The sequence below is a fragment of the Mercenaria mercenaria genome, chromosome 14, assembly GCF_021730395.1.
Source record: "Mercenaria mercenaria strain notata chromosome 14, MADL_Memer_1, whole genome shotgun sequence".
NCBI lineage: Eukaryota > Metazoa > Mollusca > Bivalvia > Venerida > Veneridae > Mercenaria > Mercenaria mercenaria.
Window position 1 is genome coordinate 73,986,169 of NC_069374.1, and position 26,010 is coordinate 74,012,178.

The 26,010-nt window shown below is 34.8% G+C and overlaps 4 protein-coding genes across 4 annotated transcripts; 2 read left to right on the top strand and 2 right to left on the bottom strand.

Annotated features, from left to right (window-relative positions):
• Positions 1 to 1,159: 1,159 nt before the first annotated feature.
• On the bottom strand, positions 1,160 to 6,775 carry LOC123526936 (uncharacterized; the record flags this gene model as incomplete). Its single annotated transcript, XM_053522717.1, has 4 exons — positions 1,160 to 2,804; positions 3,323 to 3,487; positions 4,758 to 4,839; positions 6,563 to 6,775. Coding segments are annotated over 4 exons (987 nt in total), but the record flags the coding sequence as incomplete, so codon positions are not given.
• A 4,204-nt stretch (positions 6,776 to 10,979) lies between these two features.
• LOC123528318 (C-type lectin domain family 4 member G-like) lies at positions 10,980 to 25,671 on the top strand. Its single transcript, XM_053523908.1, has 7 exons — positions 10,980 to 11,112; positions 11,733 to 11,878; positions 20,815 to 20,868; positions 21,116 to 21,206; positions 21,909 to 22,073; positions 23,071 to 23,100; positions 25,516 to 25,671. Exons 1-7 carry the CDS (start codon positions 11,070 to 11,072, stop codon positions 25,527 to 25,529), a joined length of 543 nt encoding a protein of 180 aa, XP_053379883.1. The 5' UTR covers positions 10,980 to 11,069; the 3' UTR covers positions 25,530 to 25,671.
• Positions 11,885 to 12,685, top strand: LOC128548595 (putative nuclease HARBI1). Its single transcript, XM_053523907.1, has one exon. It carries the CDS (start codon positions 12,058 to 12,060, stop codon positions 12,619 to 12,621), a length of 564 nt encoding a protein of 187 aa, XP_053379882.1. The 5' UTR covers positions 11,885 to 12,057; the 3' UTR covers positions 12,622 to 12,685.
• On the bottom strand, positions 16,604 to 20,806 carry LOC123563870 (uncharacterized). Its single transcript, XM_053523906.1, has 6 exons — positions 20,343 to 20,806; positions 19,808 to 19,982; positions 19,497 to 19,628; positions 18,117 to 18,245; positions 17,157 to 17,223; positions 16,604 to 16,845 (listed from the first exon to the last, which is right to left on the bottom strand). Exons 1-6 carry the CDS (start codon positions 20,610 to 20,612, stop codon positions 16,725 to 16,727), a joined length of 894 nt encoding a protein of 297 aa, XP_053379881.1. The 5' UTR covers positions 20,613 to 20,806; the 3' UTR covers positions 16,604 to 16,724.
• Positions 25,672 to 26,010: the final 339 nt, after the last annotated feature.

A 26,010-nucleotide genomic window follows, 5' to 3' on the forward strand; every position in this document is an offset into this window, starting at 1 on the left:
CTGTATAATATGTATAATATACTGACTAAAGGTAAGGGTTAGTATTACGGTAACCATGGTTACAAAATGTATACATTATAGAAACTTATCATTCAATTTGTTTGAATCCAGTATATACCGGAGTCTGTAATTTATAACAGGCGCTCCCTGAGTGGTCTGCAGTGAGTCACAGTCTTGTATTATAAAGATCTGATAAATGTAATTTGACATACAAGATAAAAGAAATTACAGAGTATTAGATATATATGATAAGAATTTGGGATTTTCAGTCACGAATGTAGACAACATTAGAAGATTTGGGTCAAAATACTTTGGACTACTTTCGCACAGAACTTAGACAAATATGAAAATTTAATTACGATTTTCATACTGATATTTAATTTTTGGCAAATGTCCACGTAAATAGTCATAAAGTCATTTTGATAAATTTGGAATGTGCAATAGAATCTATAAGAAGATCCGTTGGAAGCATAGAATGCAAATAATAACAGAATCAATTAGATCGAGGCTGTTCCTGAGAGAAAATGGAAAGTGCAACACCTCCCATATCCCTTAACACCAGCTTAATGAAGTGGAATTCTAGATATTGAATGGACACAAACTATAACAACACTGAAACTAGCATCGGCCTACAGATCCTCAAAAAGAGTCAATGCATTTAACGTTAGTTACGCATTTCGATAAGTATGCGGAAAATTATGCTTAACTAAAAATAACATAAAAACATAGTGGAGGTTGGTCCTTGAATAAAGAAACATAGTATGGGTCGGTCCTTGAATAAAGAAACATAGTGTAGGTCGGTCCTTGAATAAAGAAACATATTGTGGATCGGTCCATGAATAAAGAAACATAGTAAGGGTAGGTCCTTGAATAAAGAAACATGGCAGGGTTAGGTCCTTGAATAAAGAAACATGGTAAGGATAGGTCATTGAATAAAGAAACAAAGTGGGGGCCGGCCTTTGAATAAAGAAACATATTGGGTCGATCCTTGAATAAAGAAGCATAGTAGGAGTCCGTCCTTGAATACAGAAACATGTTGGGGTCGGTACTTAAATACAGGAACAGGTTGGGGTCGGTCCTTGAATAAGCAAACAAGACTCTGTAACAGAGTTACCAACGTCCCCCGCCTAGGGACATATTATACGAACATATTGCAACATACTAACAATGTAAGTAAATCATAACTATATATCATATAATTAATAAATTATGAAATTTTGAAAATCGTGCAGACTGATCATGATCTGCACTGTTAGCTCTTCAGTCAGTATCCTTTAGGTAAGCACCCCTTTTAACTGTTTATGGTACTGTCCAAATTGAAAGATGGACTAGTTCATCAAAGAAATTTAGCTGGGTAAGGATTAATGTCGGTTGTTGGTCTGGCCCCGTGTTCACAAAACAGTTTCAGTCTCGGCTGAGTTTGATAATGAAACTTTATTTGTCATTTATATCTAAATAGCATGTTTAAAACTAAATTTTAAGTTAATAACTCTTTTCAAGTGGCTTTCAGTATTGATGGCCAGTCTCAGTTGGAATTTAACCTTGAAGTTTTAAAAAAATTGATATTAAAATTTCCATCTTAAACTTAGCTGAGTCCGAAAAATGTTTTGTGAACACGGGGCTAGATTAGCCTTTGTGAGTCATACTATTACATAAAGTACACTTTTTTATGGCGCTCTGTTTTAGATAAACACGTACAAAGATGTTTTTATACAAGAATGCAGCCTCTCAGGTGCAAGATTCATCCTCTACCGGTACAAATAGAGGATGGCGTGACCTGAGGGTCAGAGCACCGAGAGAAAGCCCTAAGAACTGAGAGAGGGAGAAGTTATAGATACAAACATGTTCAACTAACATAGCCTAGCTCTTTTGAATAGACAGTCTGGGTTTTTAACAGGCCCGGTGTAGAGCACCGATACACAACCTTTTGGCCCTAAGTAGTTATAACCAGTAATGTATAAGTAGTAAGTGCGGAAATCTAGGTGTCATCGAACATGGGTCCTCTACTGACAGTCCAATTGTTTAGCACCTGTCCACATATGAGAATAATCTGAACGTAAAGAAGTTTTTTATACTGATTAATATACACCGTATAAGCTACTGTTTACGGAAAATGGGATGTCCCAAATGCGTATTGGTATGTAAAGGACAAATACTGTTATTACAAGAATTTTATTTTTTGTCGAAAATTTCATATTCGTGTTTTTTTACTGTTGATATGTAGTTTTCATAGGCGCCATTGTTGTTGTCATTTTCAGTGCAGTCACTAGGTTTTAATTAGTTTGTAGACATTTTAACTGAAGTTGCTGGAAAGGAAGCGGCTGTATTCATTGGTGTTGACGTCATCATTGTTTTCATTGGTGTTGACGTCATCATTGTTTTCATTAGTGTTGACGTCATCATCGTTGCCATTGGTGTTGACGTCATCACTGTTTTCACTGGTGTGGACGTCATCATTGTTTTCATTGGTGTTGACATCATCGTAGTTTTCATCGGTATTGACGTCATCATTGTTTTCATTAATGTTGACGTCATCATCGTCGCCATTGGTGTTGACGTCATCATTGTTTTCACTGGTGTGGACGTCATCATTGTTTTCACTGGTGTGGACGTCATCATTGTTTCTATTGGTGTTGACGTCATCATTGTTTTCATTGGTGTTGATGTCATCGCTGTTTCTACTGGTGTTGATGACATCATTGCTGTTGATAGTGTCATCGTTTCCTTTGTGTTCATAGTCGATGTTGCAGGGACTGTTGTTGGCATCATTGTCGATTGCATTTTTGTTGTCAGAGGAACTTCAGCTGCAGAAGAAGACATATTCTATAGCACACATCATACATATATTCAGAAAATATGCGAATGGAGATTTTGATTATCACTATAAGCAATCATGGCAAGTTACCACCGATTTTAAGCTTCTGCTTGATTGTAACTTTACTTTATGATATTGTCTTGGCCAGTTCATCCAGGAACTGAGTAAGCTATGTGAGTATTCTTGATATATTATAACAATCTGTCTTTTATTATATTTCGAGTATATATATATATATATATATATATATATATATATAATATATATATATATATATATATATATATATATATATATATATATTCTAGACTTTTCCGAGGTAAAAACAGACAATATGGAAGAAAAACGTTCGCACCTGGGCTTGCAACTCGTACTGTTCGCTTTGGTCTTGATCAATCTTCTTTGAATTCAACTACTTGTTGCTTTTGAACTTTTTAGTTTTTAATTTGGCCATGCATGTCTATATCGGATGACTTAACGAATAAAACATAATAATTTTAAATTTACCAAATTTGCAAACCCATCCGTGTCTTTGTTTAACAAACAAAATTCCTTCACATGGGTAGTCACCCCATTTCCCGTCACTGCTAGCTTCTAGTAGGGCGCAGTCCTCACTGCCACCAAATAAACCTGGCTGACCTTTATCCCAATTTCTAAAGTTCACATTGGTTCCTTAAACGATATTAGAGATTGCCCACGTTATAATATTCCCGTCGCTTAAAAATTGCTCACATATTTTTTTTTTTTTTTTTTTTTTTTTGGCTTAAAGAATGTTTACACATAAAATTCCAGCGCTAAATAGAGTTGTTACATATAATATTCCAGTGCCTAAAAATTATTCGCATATAATATCTAAGTGCATAAAAGATTGCAAACAAAATATAAGTGTCTTACAGATTGCTAGTATGAAATATTAAAGTGCCTTAAAGATTGCTCATAAGTAATATACCAGCGCCTCAAGTATTGCACACATAAAAATTCCAGTGCCCAAAATATTGCTCACATATGATTTTCAAGTGTTTTACACATTGCTCGCATTAGACATCCCAGTGCCTAAACAACTGCTTACATGACATATTCGAGTGCCAAAAAAAAAAATGCTAAGGTATAAAATTCCACTTCCTTAATGTTTGCTCACATATAAAATTCCATTGCCTTACATATTGCTCACATATAATAATCCGGTACATTAATGACTGCTAACATATATATTAAAGTGCCTTATAGACTGCTCGCATTTGACATTTAATGGCTTTATAGATTGATTGCATATGATAAGTAAGTGCGTTAAAGATTTCTCACAGATGATATTCCAGTTGATAAAAACATGCTCACATATAATATTTCAACACCTTAAAATTACTCAAAAATTATCTGAAATATCTGAGTGCCTTTATGATAGCACATATAGTATTGCAATGTTATAGAATTTGCTCGATTATAAAATTGGAATAAAGTTTTTCAAATATAATGTTCAAGTGCTTGAAATACTGCTCACGCAAGACTTCCAGTGCCTTTAAGACTTTTCTCATATCATTTTATTTCGTTGGTTTTAAGATTGCTGGCGAATTATATCCCAGTTCCTTAAAGAATGCTGACATATGATGTTCAAGTGCCTTACAGATTGTCAACCAATAAAATTTCTATGCCTTCAGTGCAAACCTTTACAGCTAGGCAGATTGCCAGTCCAGGTAAATAAATGATTTCAGAGTGGAAACTTCACAAATTAAACACAATCGAAATTTAATCAGAGGAAAGCATGTACAACATGTATAATTACTGCATTTGATTATACGGTCACAATACCTGTAGTTTAAGTCATATATTTTGAAACTGAAAGGAAAGACACGGAATCATTTGAAACTAGTAGCTTTTGCAAGTTATTTCTACAAAGAGTTATAATGAAAAGCAGTGGTATTATTATAAAGATAACAGTACTTACCTGAAGTCCATTTCCAAGTACCTTCCCTATCTTTATCTGTTAGTCCAATCCACACACCTTTGTCACCGTGTAAACCCAAAACCTGTAACGCCATATCTTTTAATCATTAAAAAAGAGAAATGACTAAAGAGAATATGTATAACATATCCGCTATTTATCTCATAAAAATGTTATCCATGGTATAGTTTGATTTTGACGTTTGAAAGTTCAATTTATAGATTTGTATAACATATCCACTATCTATCTCATAAAAATGTTATCCATGGTATAGTTTGATTTTGACGTTTGAAAGTTCAAGTTATAGACTTGTATAACATATCCACTATCTATCTCATAAAAATGGTATCCATGGTATAGTTTGATTTTGACGTTTGAAAGTTCAAGTTATAGACTTGTATAACATATCCACTATCTATCTCATAAAAATGTTATCCATGGTATAGTTTGATTTTGACGTTTGAAAGTTCAAGTTATAGACTTGTATAACATATCCACTATCTATCTCATAAAAATGTTATCCATGGTATAGTTTGATTTTGACGTTTGAAAGTTCAAGTTATAGACTTGTATAACATATCCACTATCTATCTCATAAAAATGGTATCCATGGTATAGTTTGATTTTGACGTTTGAAAGTTCAAGTTATAGACTTGTATAACATATCCACTATCTATCTCATAAAAATGTTATCCATGGTATAGTTTGATTTTGACGTTTGAAAGTTCAAGTTATAGACTTGTCTGTCGATTAGGGAAATCAGCATAATTTACCTTCCCTTATTTCCATAAGAACACCTTTCCTGCTGAATAATACTACCTAAATAACGGACCGTTCCATTATTAAAAGTAAAAAGACATTGCTGACCTCAAAACCGAACTATATGCATTGTGTTTTGGCTGGAGAATCGTTTGAATGAAATTGACTCGGAAGAAATACTAACACTACAATAAAGCAGCGCACAATTAACATAATACATAATGCATCATTCAATCAAATCAACTGACAATCCATTTACAGTCAAAAATCGTTTGCTCGAGCTCGGATTATTCAAACACCACCCTTCGCTCGAACTCATCGTCAGGTCCCGACAAAATCCCTATAGAGCATTTCATTTGATGGCTCGAACTAGCGATAAATCAAACAAATTTTGCTGCTGGTCCCGTCGAGATTGAGTGATTGTAAGCTAAATGCGCATCAATCAAGGAAAAATGAAGATCGAAACCTATATTATGCAATTTATTCAATTAATGTTCTGAAACGCATTGATTATAATCATATCTACGAACAAGGGCATAAATAAACAACTGTCTTAATTATTATAGAGATTGTCGTGTACATTCATTTATATTTCATATTCATCGTTTGCTAATCCATATTTTAAGATATGTAATGACTACCTGCAGACTGCTTTTATTAATGACTGTTCTAAAGATGAGTGATGCTTTCCTGCAGATTTCTTTATATACATACTAGTTCTAAAGGTAAATGATTTATACAACTGCAGACTGCTTTACATGAATGCCTGCTCTGAGGGATGATTTATATATACCTGCAGACAGCCTTATATAATTTTTTTGTTCTTTTTATGAGTTCACTATACATGCAAACTGTTATATATAAGTGTTTTTCCTAGAAGTAAGTAAATTGTACATGCAGAATGTAATGTATAAATGCTATTTCTGAACATAAGTGATATATACCTGTAGAATGTACTAGTATTACATAACATGTTTCGAGTATGAGTGATACATACATGCTTATTGTTTTATATTTAAATGGGTATTCTTAATACGAGTGATATATACCTGCAGACTGTTATATATAAATGCTTGCTCCGAAGTTGAATGTATATCCACGAGGTAACCTCCCTTTGCCCGGCAGTCAGAGTCTGCGTGGAACCAGTCCCCAGGATGGTTAAGGATAAACTCATAACAGTGTGTTCCAAAGTGACGTAAATACCGGCTACTCTTCAGGTTAGCAGGACACCCCAATGTCACTGCACTCGCAGATGTTACTAAAAATAAAAATTATCTTTTGAATGCATCCATGGTGATAATACGTAGATCTACACATAGTTTCTAAAAGTCATGAAACTAGATTGCTCAATAATAATAAAATAAAAACTTGTAACAACGATATCTGTTGATCGTATTTTATCTCTTACATATTATTTTTGTCGAAAACTGGCACACATCACTAGCGGATTCAGGTGGGCGCGGGCACCCCCTAAAATCGCCGGAGCATAGGTAGTTTGTGTTATGTTCTGGGTAAAATAAGTGCAAAATATACATATTTTCTCGCTCGCTACGATCGCGTACATAATTTGTCTTTTGTTCTGACTGAAGAATATAAAACATGCATTTTTTTTCTCGCTCGATACACTCGCATTGATAATTTGTCTTTTGCTCTGGGTGAAAAATATGCATTTTTTTTTTCACTCGCTACGCTCGAGTATGTAATTTGTCTTCTGTTCTGGGTGAAAAATATAAAATATGCATTTTTTTCTCTATCGCACATGTAATTTTACTTTTGTTTTCGGTGAAAAATATGCATTTTTTCCTCGCTCGCTATGCTCGCACATTTAAAATCTGACTAAGTTTGCATGAGCTCCTATAAAGCTCTTTACAATTGTTATCTGAAATAGTCCTAGGTAAATCCTCCCCATAAAACTCCTCAGAAATCGGGGTAAGAAATTCAGAGGCTACTTGCGCAAGAATAAGTCTGACAATTCATAAAAGGTGACTATAATTAGCGCGTTATTTGTGTTGATTTTGTCACAAAACCTGTCCTTTGTCAACAGCAAATAAAGTACCCCAGAACGCCCAGATTGCACCAGACGGATCCATTGTTTTTCAAAATTTTCAGGGGGAACATGCCGCCGGACCCCGCTACTTGCTCTACACTACAAATATTTTACGTCCCCTCTAACACCAAATCCTGTATCCGCCCCTGCACATTAGATTCATGTTCTGTACTTAACAATATGTGTTAGAATTGTTTGAGGTTTTAACGCAGGCAATTAGATGAACAATCAGGGTATAACTATTTACTTAAGTACAATGTTTAAAAGGTGGAAAAGAAACTCAAAAACAGGAATCGAAAAACATCAAACACTACCTGTGAGCAGAAGAAAAATAAACTTTAAAATAACAATCATCTTTGTTCCCTGTACAACTGTTTAATGGCCATCAAGTGTCGCAGAGTTCACTAGTCTTCTTATCGGTTATTAAAGTCTTGTAATCTTTAACCTTTTTGTGATATAACCGTATGTACTCTATCAGTGTATCAATAATTGACTTCCTTTTATTTCTGAATTTCTTTTTATACATATTTAGCTTTAAATCATCAAAAGTGGCATCTGAACTTCATCACATTGCAAGACTGCTATTGCAGCCCAGTAGGAATGTTACTGCAGCCAAGAATGCCAGTTATTGCCGCTCAGTATAAATGTTATAGCATCTCACTATGAATGCTATTACAGCCAAACAGGAATGCTATTGCAGCTCAGAATGAATGCTATTGCAGCTCAGAATGAATGCCTATTGCAGCCAAGTATGAGTATGAATGCTATTAATTCCTATTATGAACACTACTGCAGCTCAGTATGAATGCTATTGCAGCCAGATATAAACTCCATAGCAGTTCATAATGAATGATATAGTAGCCATGTATGAATGTTGTTGCAGCCAAGTATGAATGTTATCGCAGTCATGTATGAATGTTATCACAGCCCAGAATGAATACTATTGAGGCCCATTGTGAATGATATTGCAGCCTTAAATGAATGCTATTGTAGACAAGTATGAATGCTATTGCAGCCAAGTATGAATGTTATTGCAGCCAAGTATGAATGTTATTGCAGCCAAGTATGAATGCTATTGCAGTCAGGTATACATTCTATAGCAGCTCAAAATGAATGCTATAGTAGCCATGTATGAATGTTATTGCAGCCAAGTATGAAAGCTATTTCAGCCAAGAAGGAACGCTATTCGAGTCAAGAAGGAACATTATCGTTGCAAAGGAAAAATGCTTTGCAGCCCCGTATGAATGCTCTTACAGTATGGCATGAGTGATATTGCAGCTCAGTATAAATGCTTTTGCAGCCCTGTGTGAATGCAATTGCAGCCAGGTACTAATTCTTCAGCAGCCCAAAATGAATGCTACAGCAGCCCAGCAAGTTTGGAATACATGTTGTAGGTATTGTTAGATCGGGTTTTTGTGACGGGTGCATGGTGAGGTCATGGTTAAAATGGGTGAATGTGATGAAATCATGGTAAAGCCATGGTTAGAGCGTATGAATATGATGGGTTCATGTTGATGTTATGGTTAAAGAGGATGTATGTGGTGAGTGCACGTTGAAGGTATGATAAGAGCGGGTGTATGCCGTAGGAGCTTGGTGAGGTAACGGTTATAGCGGTTGTATGTGATCGGGTGTATGTGATAGGTGTAAAGCGAGGGCATGGTTAGAACGGGTGTATGTAGGGGTTGCATGATTAGGCTATGATGAGGGCTTGGTTAGAGCGCGTGTATGTGGTGAGTTCTTGGCGAGCGAACGGGAAGCTCAAATATATACCGTGGTAACAGGGTGATGGGGAGGGTTATGTTATTATGGGTCAGGATAGATGTGTAAAATATAACCATAAGAGCTGATTTGATTCTTTGATGGTTGTGATGTTTGAAACACTCACATTTAGGTATGACATAATGTTTGAAACACTCACATTAAAATAAATTACTGACATAATGTTTGAAACACTCACATTAATGTGAATTACTGACATAATGTTTGAAACACTGGCATTAAGGTAAACTACTGACATAATGTTTGAAACACTCACATTAAAATAAATTACTGACATAATGTTTGAAACATTCACAATAATCTGAATTACTGACATTATGTTTGAAACACTGACATTAAGGTAAATATTTGAAACACTGACATTAAGGTAAATTAGTGATGTTATGTTTTAAACACTGGCTTTAAGGTAAATAACTGACGTAATGTTTGAAACACTGGCATTAAGGTGAATAACTGACTTAATGTTTTTTTTAAACACACTCACATTAAGATAAATAACTTACAAAATGTTTGAAACACTGACCTTAAGGTAAATAACTTACAAAATGTTTGAAACACTCACATTAAGGTAAATAACTTACAAAATGTTTGAAACACTGACCTTAAGGTAAATAACTTACAAAATGTCTGAAACACTCACATAAAGATAAATAACTTACAAAATGCCTGAAACACTCACATAAGGTAAATAACTTACAAAATGTTTGAAACACTCACATTAAGGTAAATAACTTACAAAATGTTTGAAACACTCACATAAAGATAAATAACTTACAAAATGTTTGAAACACTCACATAAAGATAAATAACTTACAAAATGTTTGAAACACTGACATTAAGGTAAATAACTTACAAAATGTTTGAAACAATCACATTAAGGTAAATAACTTACAAAATGTTTGAAACAATCACATTAAGGTAAATAACTTACAAAATGTTTGAAACAATCACATTAATGTGAATAACTGTCTTTAAGCTTGAGACATTCACATTAAGGTGAATAACTGACATATATTCAAATCGAAACTTTTAATATTTAGAATATATTGCTACACGTTTATAACGTCAAAAGGGATACAATGTATTATCACCTCAGCGCTAAACTCGGCTAAATGTATTGACATGAAAAAAGCTAAAAGTATAATCTGAAGTTTTGAAAATATCCTAGTTTAATCAATTTCTATATAGAAGAATAGAAAAAATGATCCGAACATGTAGAACTATCTTAAGTAATGATATGTGGTAGCTGGTCTCGTAATGGAAAATTCATTTATGGAGTAAAAACACGGGGACAGGATTTGAGGCGGTCGTTTAATAATAAGGTCACTTAATACAGGCGGTCACTTAATACAGGCGGTCATATGTACAATGTAGACTCGATGTTTTTAATACAGTCATTATGAAAACCTTCCCGTCAAATGATGAAGGAAGCTGCATATGTGTCTTGCTTACACGGAAGATGTAAACCCTGGCAACAGTAAATAAGCAGAGGCGAATAGAATGTGTGAGCAAAATTAACTCCTCTCACACAGTGATTTCCTACTAGAAGTCATTTGGTTTATTCACTTTACCACGTTTACTATATTGTTCATTTTATACATTGCTTTGACACATACGATTAAAGATAAGGTTTCCATATCGGTAAGTTATGACCGCACGAGATTTTTCATTTATCTTGAAGGGCCTGTTTGAGTTTAAGCAGTTAAAGACTCTTCGGATTAATAGGCAATATGGAGTTATATGTATTATTTTTCACGTCAATGATTTCATATGGTGAGTCAGTGTTCAGTTCGGCGGACTTTGATTTAAATTATGGAACTTTTTTTGTTGTTCCTTCTCATCTATCTGATGATATTTATGTTTTTGTTGGTTTTAACGTAGCACCGACACAATTATAGGTCATATGGCGACTTGTCAGCTTTAATGGTGGAGGAAGACCCCAGTGCCCCTCCGTGCGTTATTTCATCACGGGCGGACACCTGGGTAAAACCACTGACCTTCCCTAAGCCAGCTGGATTGCTTCCTCACATGAAGCATTCAACGCCCCGTGAGGCTCGAACACACACCAGGGAAGGGCAAGTGATATGAAGTCAGATACCTTTACCACTTGGTCACATAGAGGCCCCTTGATATACAATATGTATGAAGACGTCAAGTATTTAAACAGATACAATGCATGCTTAATGGAATCAAGAGTGACTGAGAACAAAACGTATGTAACATAAGTATATCCATGAAACCAAAACTTAGTTCAGTATGTTTGATAGTTTTGAGAAACGGGTATCTTGTAAAAAGAGGAAATATATTCATATGCACTCTGTGTCTCAATAATAGTAATATCTGGTAGAACCTGTACCTAACTCGTTCGTATATGTAGGTGTTTGCTTTAACAGGTGCGGCGATAAACAGCAGGTGCCCTGCACATTTGCCAAAAAATGAGTTTTTACGGGAGTTTGGAAACAGTTGCTACGAGTTTATTCTTGATCACCCTGGGGACTGGCATCATGCTGACGCAGATTGTAGAATTAAGAATGGATACCTGCAGCCAATTGTATAAAACTTTTAACCGCGCGGTAACCACTAAGTGCCAGTAACCAACATGGTTACATCGTGGTAAGCGATTGTATAGATAACGTCATACGTGGTAACCGCGATATAACCACGGTTAGTTTTAACCTACCTACAGGAGCTTGGTAACCACAAAGTAACCACTCAAACATGGCCGCCATTCATTTTGTAAGACATAGACGACCTCGACAGTTTCGACGTATTGACAGACAATTGACGGACTTGACGGATGAAGAATTACGCCAAAGGTACAGGTTTTCAGCTGACAACATAGACAGACTTGTTGAACTTGTTGGACCAACTTTGGAGCGACGGACGCGACGTAACCAAGCCCTGACACCACGGCAACAAATTTTGATAACATTGAGATTTCTTGCTACAGGTAATTTCATGCAGGTTATCGGCGACACCTTTGGCGTAGACATTTCTACCGTCTCCCGGGTCGTGAGAGACGTTACCGACGTACTATTTGGACTGAAAGACCAATTTATCAAGTTTCCTGTGACGGACCACGACCGAAGACGGATCATGAGTGGATTTTACGCCATTCGTGGGTTCCCATCTGTAATTGGTTGTATTGACGGGACCCATGTTAAAATAATTTCGCCTGGTTATCCAGATGAGGCTGCATTTGTTAACAGAAAACACCAACACAGTATAAATGTCCAGGCGACCTGCGATCACAAAGGTATGTTTCCTTTGTTTGTAATTTAAGTATGGTATTGCACCCTTGTGCACTAGCTCTACATTTACATCGATATGTGAAATATAGAAGCAAACATCTTACTTGTTAACTTGATAATCCATATTCAGCAGTACATCTACAGAAGCTTCGCAGGCATTTCATGCAGCATTTCATTTTACAGACCTACTGTCACTTTAAACACAGGTAATTCCTAATTCCATATGTATACTTAAATTTACAGATTCTCAAGAGATAGTTAATACAATGTCTCGCCTTTACACTGTTTATTAACCTTGAAATTGGTAAACATAATATGTGTACACACAAGTGTATTGATGACATCACTTTACTGATGACATCATACAAGTACCTTGCTAAAGTAACTGTATGAAAGGCCGGTGTGGTGTTTTTACAGTATACATGCAGGGCAGAGCAAAGACAAATTCTCTGTAAGAAAAAAAAAGTTGGAAACCCATATTCACAGATTTCCTTTATACCGATTTTTCCTGAGGAGGATGCAAAATTCAGAAACTCCTGTTCAATATATGTCCCGGTTACCATAGAAACGAAGATGCATACATGGATTTTGTAAATTTTTTGTAAATTAACAAAATGACAGTCAGAGATTTTATGCTAAATAGGCATGTGAAGCTTGGATGTGTATCAATGAAAATAACAAGGACTGCTAAAATTAACTGCAGTCTGTGACTTAACTGCTTGATCCAGGTAGTTAAAGTGTTGACAAGATGACATTTTATCTCTAAGGTAGAGATGCAGTGTGTCACCGTGAAGGCAAAATGTTTAGAAATGGTGTTTTTGTTGTTGTTTTCCAAATAGAGAGGCTGAAAGTGGGGAATCAACAATCAGTGTTTTTATAATAAGTTATGGACATCTGAACAGTGAAGATCTGCCTTTATTTTTGATTGCCACAGACCAAAAGAGTGATTGGTGTCTTTGACAGTGAATAGAAGTACTAGCACTGGACACCCTCCTGAAAATAGAATTATGTTTTTTGCATGAATGTTTCTTTTTCAGATTTATGGAAAAAATTGAGAAAGTCATTTCTTAAAAAATTTCATAATGTTTTAACCAAAGACCCTTTAATGGAAAAATAACTCAATTCTTGACCTTGAATTAAATTTAAAAAATTCTATTATTGCTTGATTAATCTTGCATGTATAACATTAAAATTGTTATATCTAAATTTTAATAAAAATTAATGTATTTTGAAAAGATGCATTTTAACATATTTAAAAGAAAAAGACACATGACAGTCTTTAAATATTTGTAAAAAAAGAACATGTTTTGCAGTTCCCATTAGATTTGGTTACCAGTTTACAGCATAATTATACATGAAGTCTTATTACCCACAATCACAAACAGATCTAATTGGTTATTTTCTACCAAAGATAAACTTATTGTGGTTGGGTTTTTTCAATCTTTAAAAAATACTTAGAAAATATAGCAAAATAATGGTTGAATTAGTATACTTGATTTTGTGAGACTGTTATAACATTACAACTCTTTTTCACTCAAGACTGTATCATAAAATCATATTTTCTGAGGAAATTCATTTTTCAAAAATAAAAATTTAAGACCTCATTCATGTAACAATAATACTGTCATCTGTAAAACAGCATTCATTCTAAGATATACAATGTATATAACATTCTATTTTACCTGCATGTATTTATTTAAAAAAAAAATAAAGTAGATTTATTTGTGTATTTTGATTAATTTCAGAAAGAATTGGGAAATATGTCTGCAACTTCAGTTTGTATTTACTGAGTATTTACTGGCACTGGAATGTGCATGATCAGGGTTTTTTTTTTCTAAATAAACTAAGCCAAGTCTTAAATCTACATTAACTAAAGCTATCCTTGAAAAGTCTGGTCATTGTCTTGATAGTTTGAAAGAATTATATACATCTAAATTTGTATCTAGCAAAATAATAACTAAACTGTAATGTAGATCATCTAATTTACTTAATTTGATTGTTAAAATATCAATTTTTAAAATATTCACTAAAAACAATATGCTGGATGAAAATGGCTGGGATATTTGTATTTCAAATCCCAGAAATTAAGTTTGTTACATGCTTAAGTTAATGTAAATTGATAACAGAAACGTTCATTTTACCACTGAAAGTATTTATACCTTATAAGTAGAAGTGTTTTTTTTTTTATTTTATCAAAAAAAAATGTCATTTAATAAATATTACAGAGAATTGGTCTTAAGTTGTTAGAGCTTGTGGCTAGACCCCTTTGCTGATATGTCATTAATTCGGGCTATAACATGTGTTTAAAACTACAGTGTATGCGAAACACCGTTTGCTTAATACAATTTGCAAAATTGATACTGCTCATTATGCCAATTGTTATTTGTTTAAGTGAATGTCACACATACACATTATATACACAGGGATGTTCACAAGCATCAATGCCTGTTGGCCTGGAAGCTGCCATGACAGCCACATCTTACGAGTTTCTAATGTAGGCCGGTACCTTGAAGCTCATCACCAAGGTATGTTCCATTGATTGTAGTATCAAAGTGGTCATTCTTAAAGGTTAGTTGAAATAGTTAACAGTACAGTCAATATGTTGCATTTAATTTTAATATGCAGTTAATATAAAAAGGAATATGAATATGCCGTTTAATGCTAAAATCAAATCTACCACAGTTTTACTTTTCAATACTGTTACATTACTGGTATTTTACTTTATCACATTATAATTTCAGATCCAGAGCGCGGATATTTGTTGGGGGATAGTGGCTACCCTGTCGGCCATTTCTGCTAACACCTTTCTTGCAGCCTGGTATGTATTTGGCTTATTCTGTGTATTGAACAATTATGTTACAATATTGGGAGTTTTCACTGTACAAGTACTTTTGTTTTAATGGTATTGCACTTTAATCAACTGAAATGATTGATACTTGCGACAAATTAAATATCAAATTTATAATTGATGCAATTAATAAATAACTTTTTAGGGAATGAAACAGAGGAGAGGTACAACCGGGCGCACATCTCCACACGGAATTTGGTTGAAAGGACATTTGGTGTATGGAAGAGGACATTCCATGTTTTACATGGGGAAGTAAGTTAGTTTCCGATATATAAGGACAATGAGTATAAACTACAGTTTTTATGTCTATCCAAAAAAAAGTGCAATCACTAGAAAACAATATCATTGTTATATGGAAGAAGTTCAGTCGCTATGAAGTATTGATATGTCTAGCTGAAAAAATTCAATTCTCCATTCATAGTTATGCATATGGTTCAAACTTCGCTGAGCACTGCAAGTTTGAAAAACTTGAAAAATGTCAAATGTTAAAGTCTAGATAAGTCAATGTCAGTGTTGAAATATGCATTGAAATCAGTATAATATGGTTCCAATTTCAATGCTGTACTTTCAAAAACAGGAAAGGATGCCAAAAGGTCAAGGTCACTCAAGGTCAAAGTCCAAATATGCATGTAAAACTGAATTCATAATTGAAATTTCAATGTTGTAATTTCCAAAAAGCAAGTAAAGAAGGTCAGTACGTCAAGTAGGTTAGCCAAGGTCGAAGTTGAAATTTAAATGCAAAACTGTCAAAAAACATGATTAAAATTTGATTGCTGTAGCTTCAAAAAGAAAAAAGTAGGTCAGTAGGTCAAGTTAGATACTAGCATATTCTGCATAAATTGGTAATACGCAGTTCATATTTACACTGTTATATTTTATCATTGTAGATACGCATGAAGCCTCAGAGGGTGACACGTGTAATCGTGGCGTGTGCTGTCCTCCATAATCTGAGGCTGCAGTGGGGTGAACCAGAGGTGGAAGAAGCCGGTGATCTGGATCAGCCTCCGCCGACATCTTTAATGGCCGAATGGATGGGCGAGGAGTTCGAGACCATGTGGCTCGTGCTTATTTTCAGAATCAGTAAATAACAGAAGAAACCGATGATTAAATCACACCATACATTGACGTTTTATGGAAAGTGAAGACTTGACACTTTTAACACCAATTTATTTTGGTTTCATAATTTATTTTCATATTTCAGCTTTTATATATATTCAGAAGTCTGGAATGACATATAATGTACATGTATCAACTATCAAGAATTACTGAGATAATAATTTCAAAAGTTATTTGAATTTCTCGATTAAAACATCGGCTAGCTTTGAAATCTTGTTGAAGCATTCCATCTGTGCCTCGGCTAGATCAATCTGTTTTTCAAAGTACACCGTTTGGAGGTCCTTCAGTGTTCTACAACATAAGAAAATCATCAGTTAGCTACCATGGTGTGTATGTAAACTATTGTTGTATTAGTGTTGTTTTTCTTGTTGTTTTCGGCAAAAGTATAGCAAGTGTAATATATTTAATTTATAGAAAGTAACATTTCACTATTACAGAATATCAATGTTTTAAAAATACATACATCATTATGTTACAGCTTATTTTCATTCAAGAAAAATGCATTCCTTTAGAACTTTCGAAGCAACGAGGAACGAACAAAATATAGAAAACAACCACAGTGTTATTAAATTATACAAGTTATTTTACAATTAGGTGTTAACCTTTTGTGATTACTGCTTTTCTTTTGCTGATAACTTGTGCTCGATGATTGCTTCTGTGTGGTGACAGCTGTAAAAGAAAAAATCAAATTATATGCTTTATGTACGAGAACTCAACTTTTTATAGCGTTGTTATTTGCAAAACTCGGTGGTATATTTTTAAACAAGAGAAGAAATCGGGTTTAAATGTATGTAAGTATGGTTTTATGATATTGGTCTTCCACAGCCAAATAATAATTTAAGAAATAATGTATCTCATCCAGTGATTTGTCGTTGAATAAAATCATTGTTTGGAGTTCAGATGCGAAGGAATAATGCCACGATGGTGAATCCCGAGTAAAATAATAATACGCATCTGAATGACAAACAATTTATTCAAGAGCAAATTACAAAATAGGATCTATTACTTCGATTTTAACACGTTACCAAGCACGTTTAGGTACATCATTTACGACGTCCGCCAAATATTTGCCTTTTTGTGGTTTCTTTTTCAACGCGCCGCTTTGCCGTTTGACGCAATTAAGTAATAATTGTGACGCCTGAACAGTGAATTGTTGTAAAATAACATTACAGTAGGTCAGACCAAAGAATAAAATAAATGAGCCGCGCCATGAGAAAACCAACATAGTGGGTTTGCGACCAGCATGGATCCCAGACCAGCCTGCGCATCCGCGCAGTCTGGTCAGGATCCATGCTGTTCGCTTTCAAAGTCTATTGCAATTAAAGAAACTGTTAGCGAACAGCATGGATCCTGACCAGACTGCGCGGATGCACAGGCTGGTCTGGATCCATGCTGGTCGCCAACCCACTATGTTGGTTTTCTCGTGGCACGGCTCAATGTACTTTTACCTCTAACGCTTCTACGGCCATCTATACATAGCCGGAATTATGCAGAACATATTTAAAACAAAACGTCAACTCCTTCACCAGTGATGATACAACCGTAAAATGTATTAAACTTACTAGAACGGTTTGCGCATGGTACACAAGAATCCTCTGGATAGTCAGGTTGGATACTGACCCCCTCTGGCACAGTATCCGCCTGCCTCGCTGCTTCTGTCCCTGTTGGCTGGTTGATGTTGCACAAAGCAGCTGCGTAAGAAACAGTAAATGATAAATATCATATTTTGTTCATTCAATAATTCACATTGAAGTTAATGGACGCATTTGGCATTTACTAAGTATCAAGAATTCCAACACTTTTTTTTTAAAGATTTTCTTTTTAAAACACTTTTCGCAAATTGACCTACTTTTGGCTATTCCGCCTGAATTAGACTTTAAATAAGTATCCTTTCCAGGTGTAATTCGAACGTGTTAGAATGGGATTAGAACACGCACAACCAAGCAATTTACAACAGTGCACAACCGGCCTTCCATAGAACAGGACATGTTTATGTTTATACAGTGTCTTAAAGTAAAAACATAGGTACTAGAAATTGATAAAATGATAAACAACCATTGTTTAAATATATATTTTAAAATGTATTATATTAAGTATTGCAAAATTCTCCTTCTATTAGCGTGACATAAGATAAAATTCATATATTCTATCGACTGATTGTTTGTTTAAAGGGTACTGTTTCCCTTGTGCGCCCCGTATAAATTTACATAATTGAGCAGCACCATGGGAAAACCAACATAGTGGCTTTGCGACCAGCATGGATCCAGATCAGGCTCCATGATGTTCACCAACAGTTTCTCTAATTCCAATAGGCTTTGAAAGCGAACAGTATGGATCCTGACCAGACTGCACGGATGCGTAGGCTAGTCAGGATCCATGCTGGTCGCAAAGTCACTATGTTGGTTTTATCATGGCGCTGCTCAATTATGGCCATTGCATTCTTACGTCATTCGTGCCCTACGTCACGAATTGGTTTCGGAGAAAAGAATTTAAATTTTCTTGCATTTCGTAAACGGGACTAGATGAGATGAGATGAATAATTTTATTGAAAACTGATATTGTAGATCTATAAGGAACTAGATATGTTGCGGACTGGAAATATTCCACAAAGGATGCTAAAATACAGGTTATCTTTGAACCATGCGTTTGGAAATTGTTTAATTTCACACATTGTTTCAAGGGCATGGTGCGATTGGTGCCTGAATTTCATCGATGTTTGAAAAGCTTGTTTGTTTATAACTGATTCGTCTAGGATTGGATACAGCTACTGGGGAATTGGAAGAAGTTTGTAGGAATTACAACTTTGATAGTACAAATGTATTAACAGTGAGTCAATTTACATTTTTATTGTTTAATTTGCTTATTGTTATTTTTATCTAAAATGAAACAGATTTTAGGATAAAAAAAGACAACATTTATTAGAGTTAAACTTAATAAATCACCAGCTACGGAGAATATATTCCTGGTAGTTGTATCCGCACTCTCGCTGGTCTCTGTCTCTGTGTCCTGCTGGTCCCAGCTGAGCAGATCTAGATGGTCTACAACCTGCTGTCCTATATCGACATCTGTGCAGCCTGCATCAACAACAATGACGAAATGATTTCAATTGTCGTTTTATATGAAAATGAAATTATTCATTGTTTTGTAATTTTCTAAGAGGATTGCGTCGGTGTTCGGTACATTGCAAATCGTTGTGTATTCATGTGGAAAGTTATATCCTTTAACTATTTATATTATAATTTTACGTTCTTACCAGAAACATTGATGAGTGTGTCAGCATCTGAACACACACCATGAAAAGATGCTGAGCTCTCGTACAGGCTCGCCACAGTCTGAGAAGTCTGTGACATCTCCGGCCGTGGCGGGCCTCCTCCAGTCTTCCTCATACTGGTCCTCTCTGCTGACACATCTGTTTTCGCCATCTTTACCTGAATTTTAGCAATATTTCACTTGTCTGTAAAAGTTAAAACTAAGAATGTAATCAGTAAAAGAAATATTTCTATGTGATGACCACTTGCTATACTGTAATGCCAAATATTTTAAAATTCCTCTGAGGTGAAGTAACTTTCTTGATCCCTACAGCTCAGTAAATAATACTAAATATGTACATGTAGTAGAGGTAAAATATAGCACTTATATAAATACCCCCTACTATCGCTACTGTATATTTTATAAAATGGCGACGCGGTAGAGTGCTTCTTAGAGAACTCAAGTTCTCGGGTTTGAATCCAGATCAGTAGATCTACAAAAATTACAAATATCACTTGGTGAAAAGACAATAAACAAACCATATTCCTCCACTTTTCTTTTACTTGTTTCACGGTCCGAGGACCGTTACCACAAGCATTTATCTCGGCGGTCACTTTTTCCCACAACTTGGCCTGTCGTTGTGCCGCCCCTGGTCCTCCTTGCGTGTGACTTGCTCGCAGGGTGCTGAGATGAGTTTTCATAAACTCCGTAATAACATCTATTTCTCGTATAGAGAACATTTTTGCCCTTTGTTTTGGTACAATAACTGTAACGGCGGCCATGTTTGTTGACAAACAGTCGTCTGACATTTGTCCGCGAAAATTACGTCATGCACGCAGTGCATTATCGGAAAATTTACCGTGGTTAAATTGATATTTTACGTGGTTAGGTTACCGCGCGGTTAAACTGGTTTATACAAGAGAAAATAACCAGTGGTTACCTTACCACGGTATATACCGCGGTTATAGTTTAACCGTGGTATATTTTAACCATTGTTTATACAATTGGCTGCTGGTTGACATTCAGACCTACAGTGAGCAAGGCTTTCTCTTCAATGCTTGCCAGGTTTGTCACTTCTTATAGAAGTGTTTTCAGATCAATACCATGAGCCTGTTTTTTTTTGTTGTCTAAATTATAACAATCTATCATCATAATTTAAAAAAAAATGTCATCCTCTCTCTCTCTCACACACACACACACACGCACGCACGCACACACATTATACACTGCTTCATGTAAAGCTTAAATTTGCACTGACGTTTAATACCGTTTCAATAGAGCACATTTATTTGTAAATGCTATAAACTTGCAGGAACTTGGTTTCCATGACGACAAGGGACTATGGATTGGTCTAACAGACGGAGATGATTATTCGCAAGAAGGAACATGGCACTGGGTCTCAAGTAAAAATAAATGAATATTTTAATTCTTTTTTAAGTATTTCAAGTATTCTTTTTATTTTAAATTTCTAACATATTCTACTGTTTATTAATATCCCGTGTTGTAGAAATGAGCGTCAATAATTTGATTTCACCAAGACGGAATTATGTTACGGAGGAGGGAAGTATTTAGATATGCCCTATGGTATTTTCGGCTTATGTCAATGGCATTGTATTAACTGTAATTTAGTACAGTGCCACCTCTCTAAAGCGAATACCACAGATAAGACTAATTTGTGTTCGTTGTACAGAGATTGTTGTTATATAGAGGTTTTACTATGACATGATAGGAAAGAAAATTGTCGTCTTTAGAGAGAGTGGGAGACGTTAAACGATGTTTCAAAAACAACGTTCCGGGTATTCTCATTTAAACATTGAGGTATTCTTCGGCAGCTCAACGTAAAACAAATGTAAAATGCCAAAGATCGCATGAATCACTACTGGTCCACTCCGTTAACCCTTACCCTCCTAAATCTATATAAACTTTTCCATTTTCCAATTTGGACAGTACCATAAACTGTTTAAAGGGTAGTTTACACATAAAGATACCGGCTGAAAAGCGAACAGTGCAGATCATGATCAGACTGCTTCTTTATATGACTGCTGTGTATGATTTCCTATACATATTTTACATGTTATAATGAGAGTTTCATCTTATTTTGACAGATAACGGAATTAGTTTCGCGAACTGGGGTGATGGTCAACCAGGTATGGTAGGAGGACTGGAGGATTGTGTTCTGATGCAGTTTTCTGACCATGGACAATGGCATGATTATCCTTGTCAGGGATTCCTATTTTTAACAGAAAACCATGGCTGGATTTGTGAATACCGTGAGTGAATATGTGTCTCCTTAATAGAGTACAAATTTGTTTTTGTGTAAGATTAAAATACTTGTAACAGAGTGAAAACCGAATAGCATTCTCTTTTGTGTCTCAGTGGCTAAGACCTGTTTGAACTGTCCGTCCGTCTGCCCGTTCTTTTTTTGATCAATTTCTTTTCATTCAGTTAAAATGTAACTTGGTATACCTTAGCAAAATGAGATGGACATGCTTATACTGTCATGAATGTCATGTTTGAATATTATTTTGGGGAGTTTTGGTCCTTTTCTGGGCTTTGAAATATTGCAACTGCATCACAAAATTGTATACTCAACGTCTCCTTCAGTTCTCATCGTTTTGAAATGAAACTTTATATGTATCATCTACATGGACAGGATATGTACATATCAGCAGGACTTTCATATCCAAATATTTTTTTCTGGAATTAAGGGAATATGATCGCAACTCCTCGGGTATTTTATGCTCGATTATTTTTTCTGACACATTCATGATGTAGATCTAGAATTAATTTATTATTCAATCAAATAGTTTAGGCGACATGTGTCATACGATGTTGTCACAATTCTTGTTAAGGCTGAAATTAAATTCAAGTTCAAACAACATGACGTGAAACAGATTAAAACAACAACAAAAACAATGTGTATGGAAATTATTGATTGCAGAGGAAGAATATTCGTTAACCATTGGCCTGTGAACAAGACTCTATGAATTAATTACGTTATTTACAAATCCCCTGTTCACACACTCCTGCTTATTGTTTAGTGGACTGCGTTCATCGGTTGTCCCTGTTCTTACTGTAGCTTTATTCTTACTTTATGTTATTCCCTTACCAAGCTCCCGTAAGAGTCTGACCGTACGACTGAAGTAAACTGCATGTTACTTTGATTTAATATCATTGTACTTGGTCATAAAAACAACATATTTTAATCAAGAAATGATTTCAACCTAATGTTAATTATTTCAACTGTGTTATCGCCCTCTTTTTCAGCACTCCCAACACAGAATATGACGCTGACAGGTAAGACTTTCACTCCGATATGCTTGTTTCTGTTAACACACGCTTACGCTGAAATTATGTCAATGTTTTGATGCGACCTAGAAAGAGCGCTACTATAGTTTATCAACTGTTTTAGATTATTGAAATAATGTATGGCAAAATTGTGTTTTACCTAAATCACACGGGGTACGCCCTCGTGAAATTATTCCGCGAATTTATAACCTCTTTCCGTGCATTAATAACGTTACGGGTTTTCCATACATTATTTCTTAAGTAACGATATGTTGAAGTGGCTCCATAAAATTAAAAAGAATGTACCGTATTACGTTATGCAAGTTTAAATGATCAAGTAATTTGGATATGTTCGTAACTTGAGCAACTGGTCATTTATACATCACTGATTGCTTAATACATTGCTGACTGTCTCTGGAGATATTTTTGTAATTTGATTTTCTTAACCTGGTTGCTCGGTCAAAAGTTATCTTTGCAAAAGTGAGAATTTAATAAAATTCATTAAAATTCTTTGCCAAAGTCATGATATTAATACAAGAACTATTGTCTTATATTTGACATTGATTTGCATTCACTGTTGTATTTTTCACCGAAATCTATTGCAAAATTACTTGTTACCTCCCTTTGCCTGAATGAAAAGTTTGGATTTTATAACTTGTCTTTCAATCTATATTTTTGGAACATTCATATATCTATCAAATGTAAGTTCAAAAATAGAAATACATATTACAAGTATTAAGTCTAATGTAGTTGTTTCAAAGTATGCATAGTCCCGCACAAAATTTTTGCGGTCGTTGGATATAAAATATACCAACGATTCAGGAGATCCTGTCAGTTCAGCAGTTTCATATAAGGACGTTTATTATTTGATATCAGTGTACTAATTACTACGAGGATATGTTCAGTTCTTCTCCTGACAGGTAAAAGTTTAAACGATATATATGTTCTTAGATATTAGATATAAATAATAGGTCTTTTAAATTGTCCCTTTTTCCTCTATAATAAAATCATTGCTCAGCTACAGGGTCGTCCATGTAGATATATAGATTTCTGTTTACGACATTTTTTTCATGATCAGTTTAACTCGGTTTCAAACTATTAAGATATACAACATAACATTGTCTGCCCTGTCGCCCGCTTAGCTTATGGAGAGTGCAGGTCTTTGGACCGCGGGGTGAAGAGATGGAAGGCGTATGCTCTCTGTGACGATTTGATATAAGACATTGTGTATGAGGTCATTCGTCCTCCACTTCTGACTAAAGTGGAGAAGTTGGCAGTTTCTTTAAGAAAAACAGAATAAATCTTACAGGTTTAAAACATTACTCTTGAAAATTATTGGCGTATCGCTTCTTATCAAGATAACAAAGGTATGCCAAATGCAATTTATTATAACTGTTTGTCACGTGTACAATATCTGCTTTCATAACTCTTTATCATTTCAATGCCGAGTTGATGTAAAGTTAACAAGAGATGTCACTTCAACCTTGTGAAAGGGATTTTAGAGTCATGGTGATTTTCTATTGAATATGTTGCTGAATTTGATGTAGTTGCATTTTAGTTTGTAGCGGAATAGGTTACTTGTTATAATTAAATCCACATTTGCTTTACCATATGAAATGTGAACGATTGTTCTAGAGCCAGTCTACATATTTCTTGAACATAGTGACACGGAATATTAAATTCGGAAATATATTCATTAAAATATTTGATTTTTATTGCATAACTTTTATAGACGATAAAAGGAACATTTCTTTTTTTCGTTTGACACTGTTTAGATAGATTTATTACGGTATATCACAATGTACATGGTTAAAACAAACATAATGCATACATAATACAGATTGTTTAATGTATACACAAGTGTTGAACATGTTATGCACATCAATACCCCGGATAACACAAACATGGGAAAAGTGATTCTTCCTTTTCTGCTTTGTGGTCTTTGACATTGATGGCACAACATAGAAAGGATTAAATAGATTATTTAAATGGAAAGACTCAATGGTATCACACTTATATAATATCACAGACCTAGCTTACAACAATAAAATTATTAAAAAAACGATGAGCAGCACATAGTAACCACATTATAAAAAGACTAAAAATTAAAAGTAATATACTGAGTTAACCTATCTGAGCATTTAGCATTTAAAAAAGCAGTTAGATCTTAGTAAACGTGTAAAAACTAAAAAAAAAATAATAATAAGCCAACAAGTGATTTTTTGACAGCAGTCTACTGTTTAAAAGCTGCAATGCTGCGTATTTGGTGGAACAACTTATTTTAAAGTGTACAACCCTGATATGCAAAGACAATGTAAAAAGACTTTGATTGTCCTTTTGAATGTTCAATGATACTTGGTGGATTATACTGGTACATTAGCTGCTTTGGTATTTCCCGTAATGTTTGATTTGTATCTGTTTCAGGTAGAGGACTTTAATACACAGGTAACTTAAATACCAACCGACATGCAAGTATTTGGACTAAAAAGCAACAAAGAATGGAATATATGGACTTGTTATGTTGATATTTTTTAGAAAGGCTCTGTTCTCTGTTTCAATAAATAAAGCATTATTACACTCTGCCAAGTTTAATATTCCCTTCGCTATACGGTACGTCCGGTATCTGCTCTGGGAAAACAGTTGTACATGTACAATGTACCGAAGTAGCAAATCTCCTAACAGTTGAACAAAATGAATATAGCTTTGATTAATCACGGAATATACACACACGCACGCACGCATGCACACTTACTAACCAGTCGTTAAAACTATTCCTAAGATAAGAACAGACAAATCGGAATAAATCGCAAACTTATCTGTTTGACAAAGATTATTTCTAGAGCATATTTTAGCACGAAATCTTAAAAATGATATTTCAGATATACCCGATTATCATTGTCAAAGGAGGAAGACTTGATA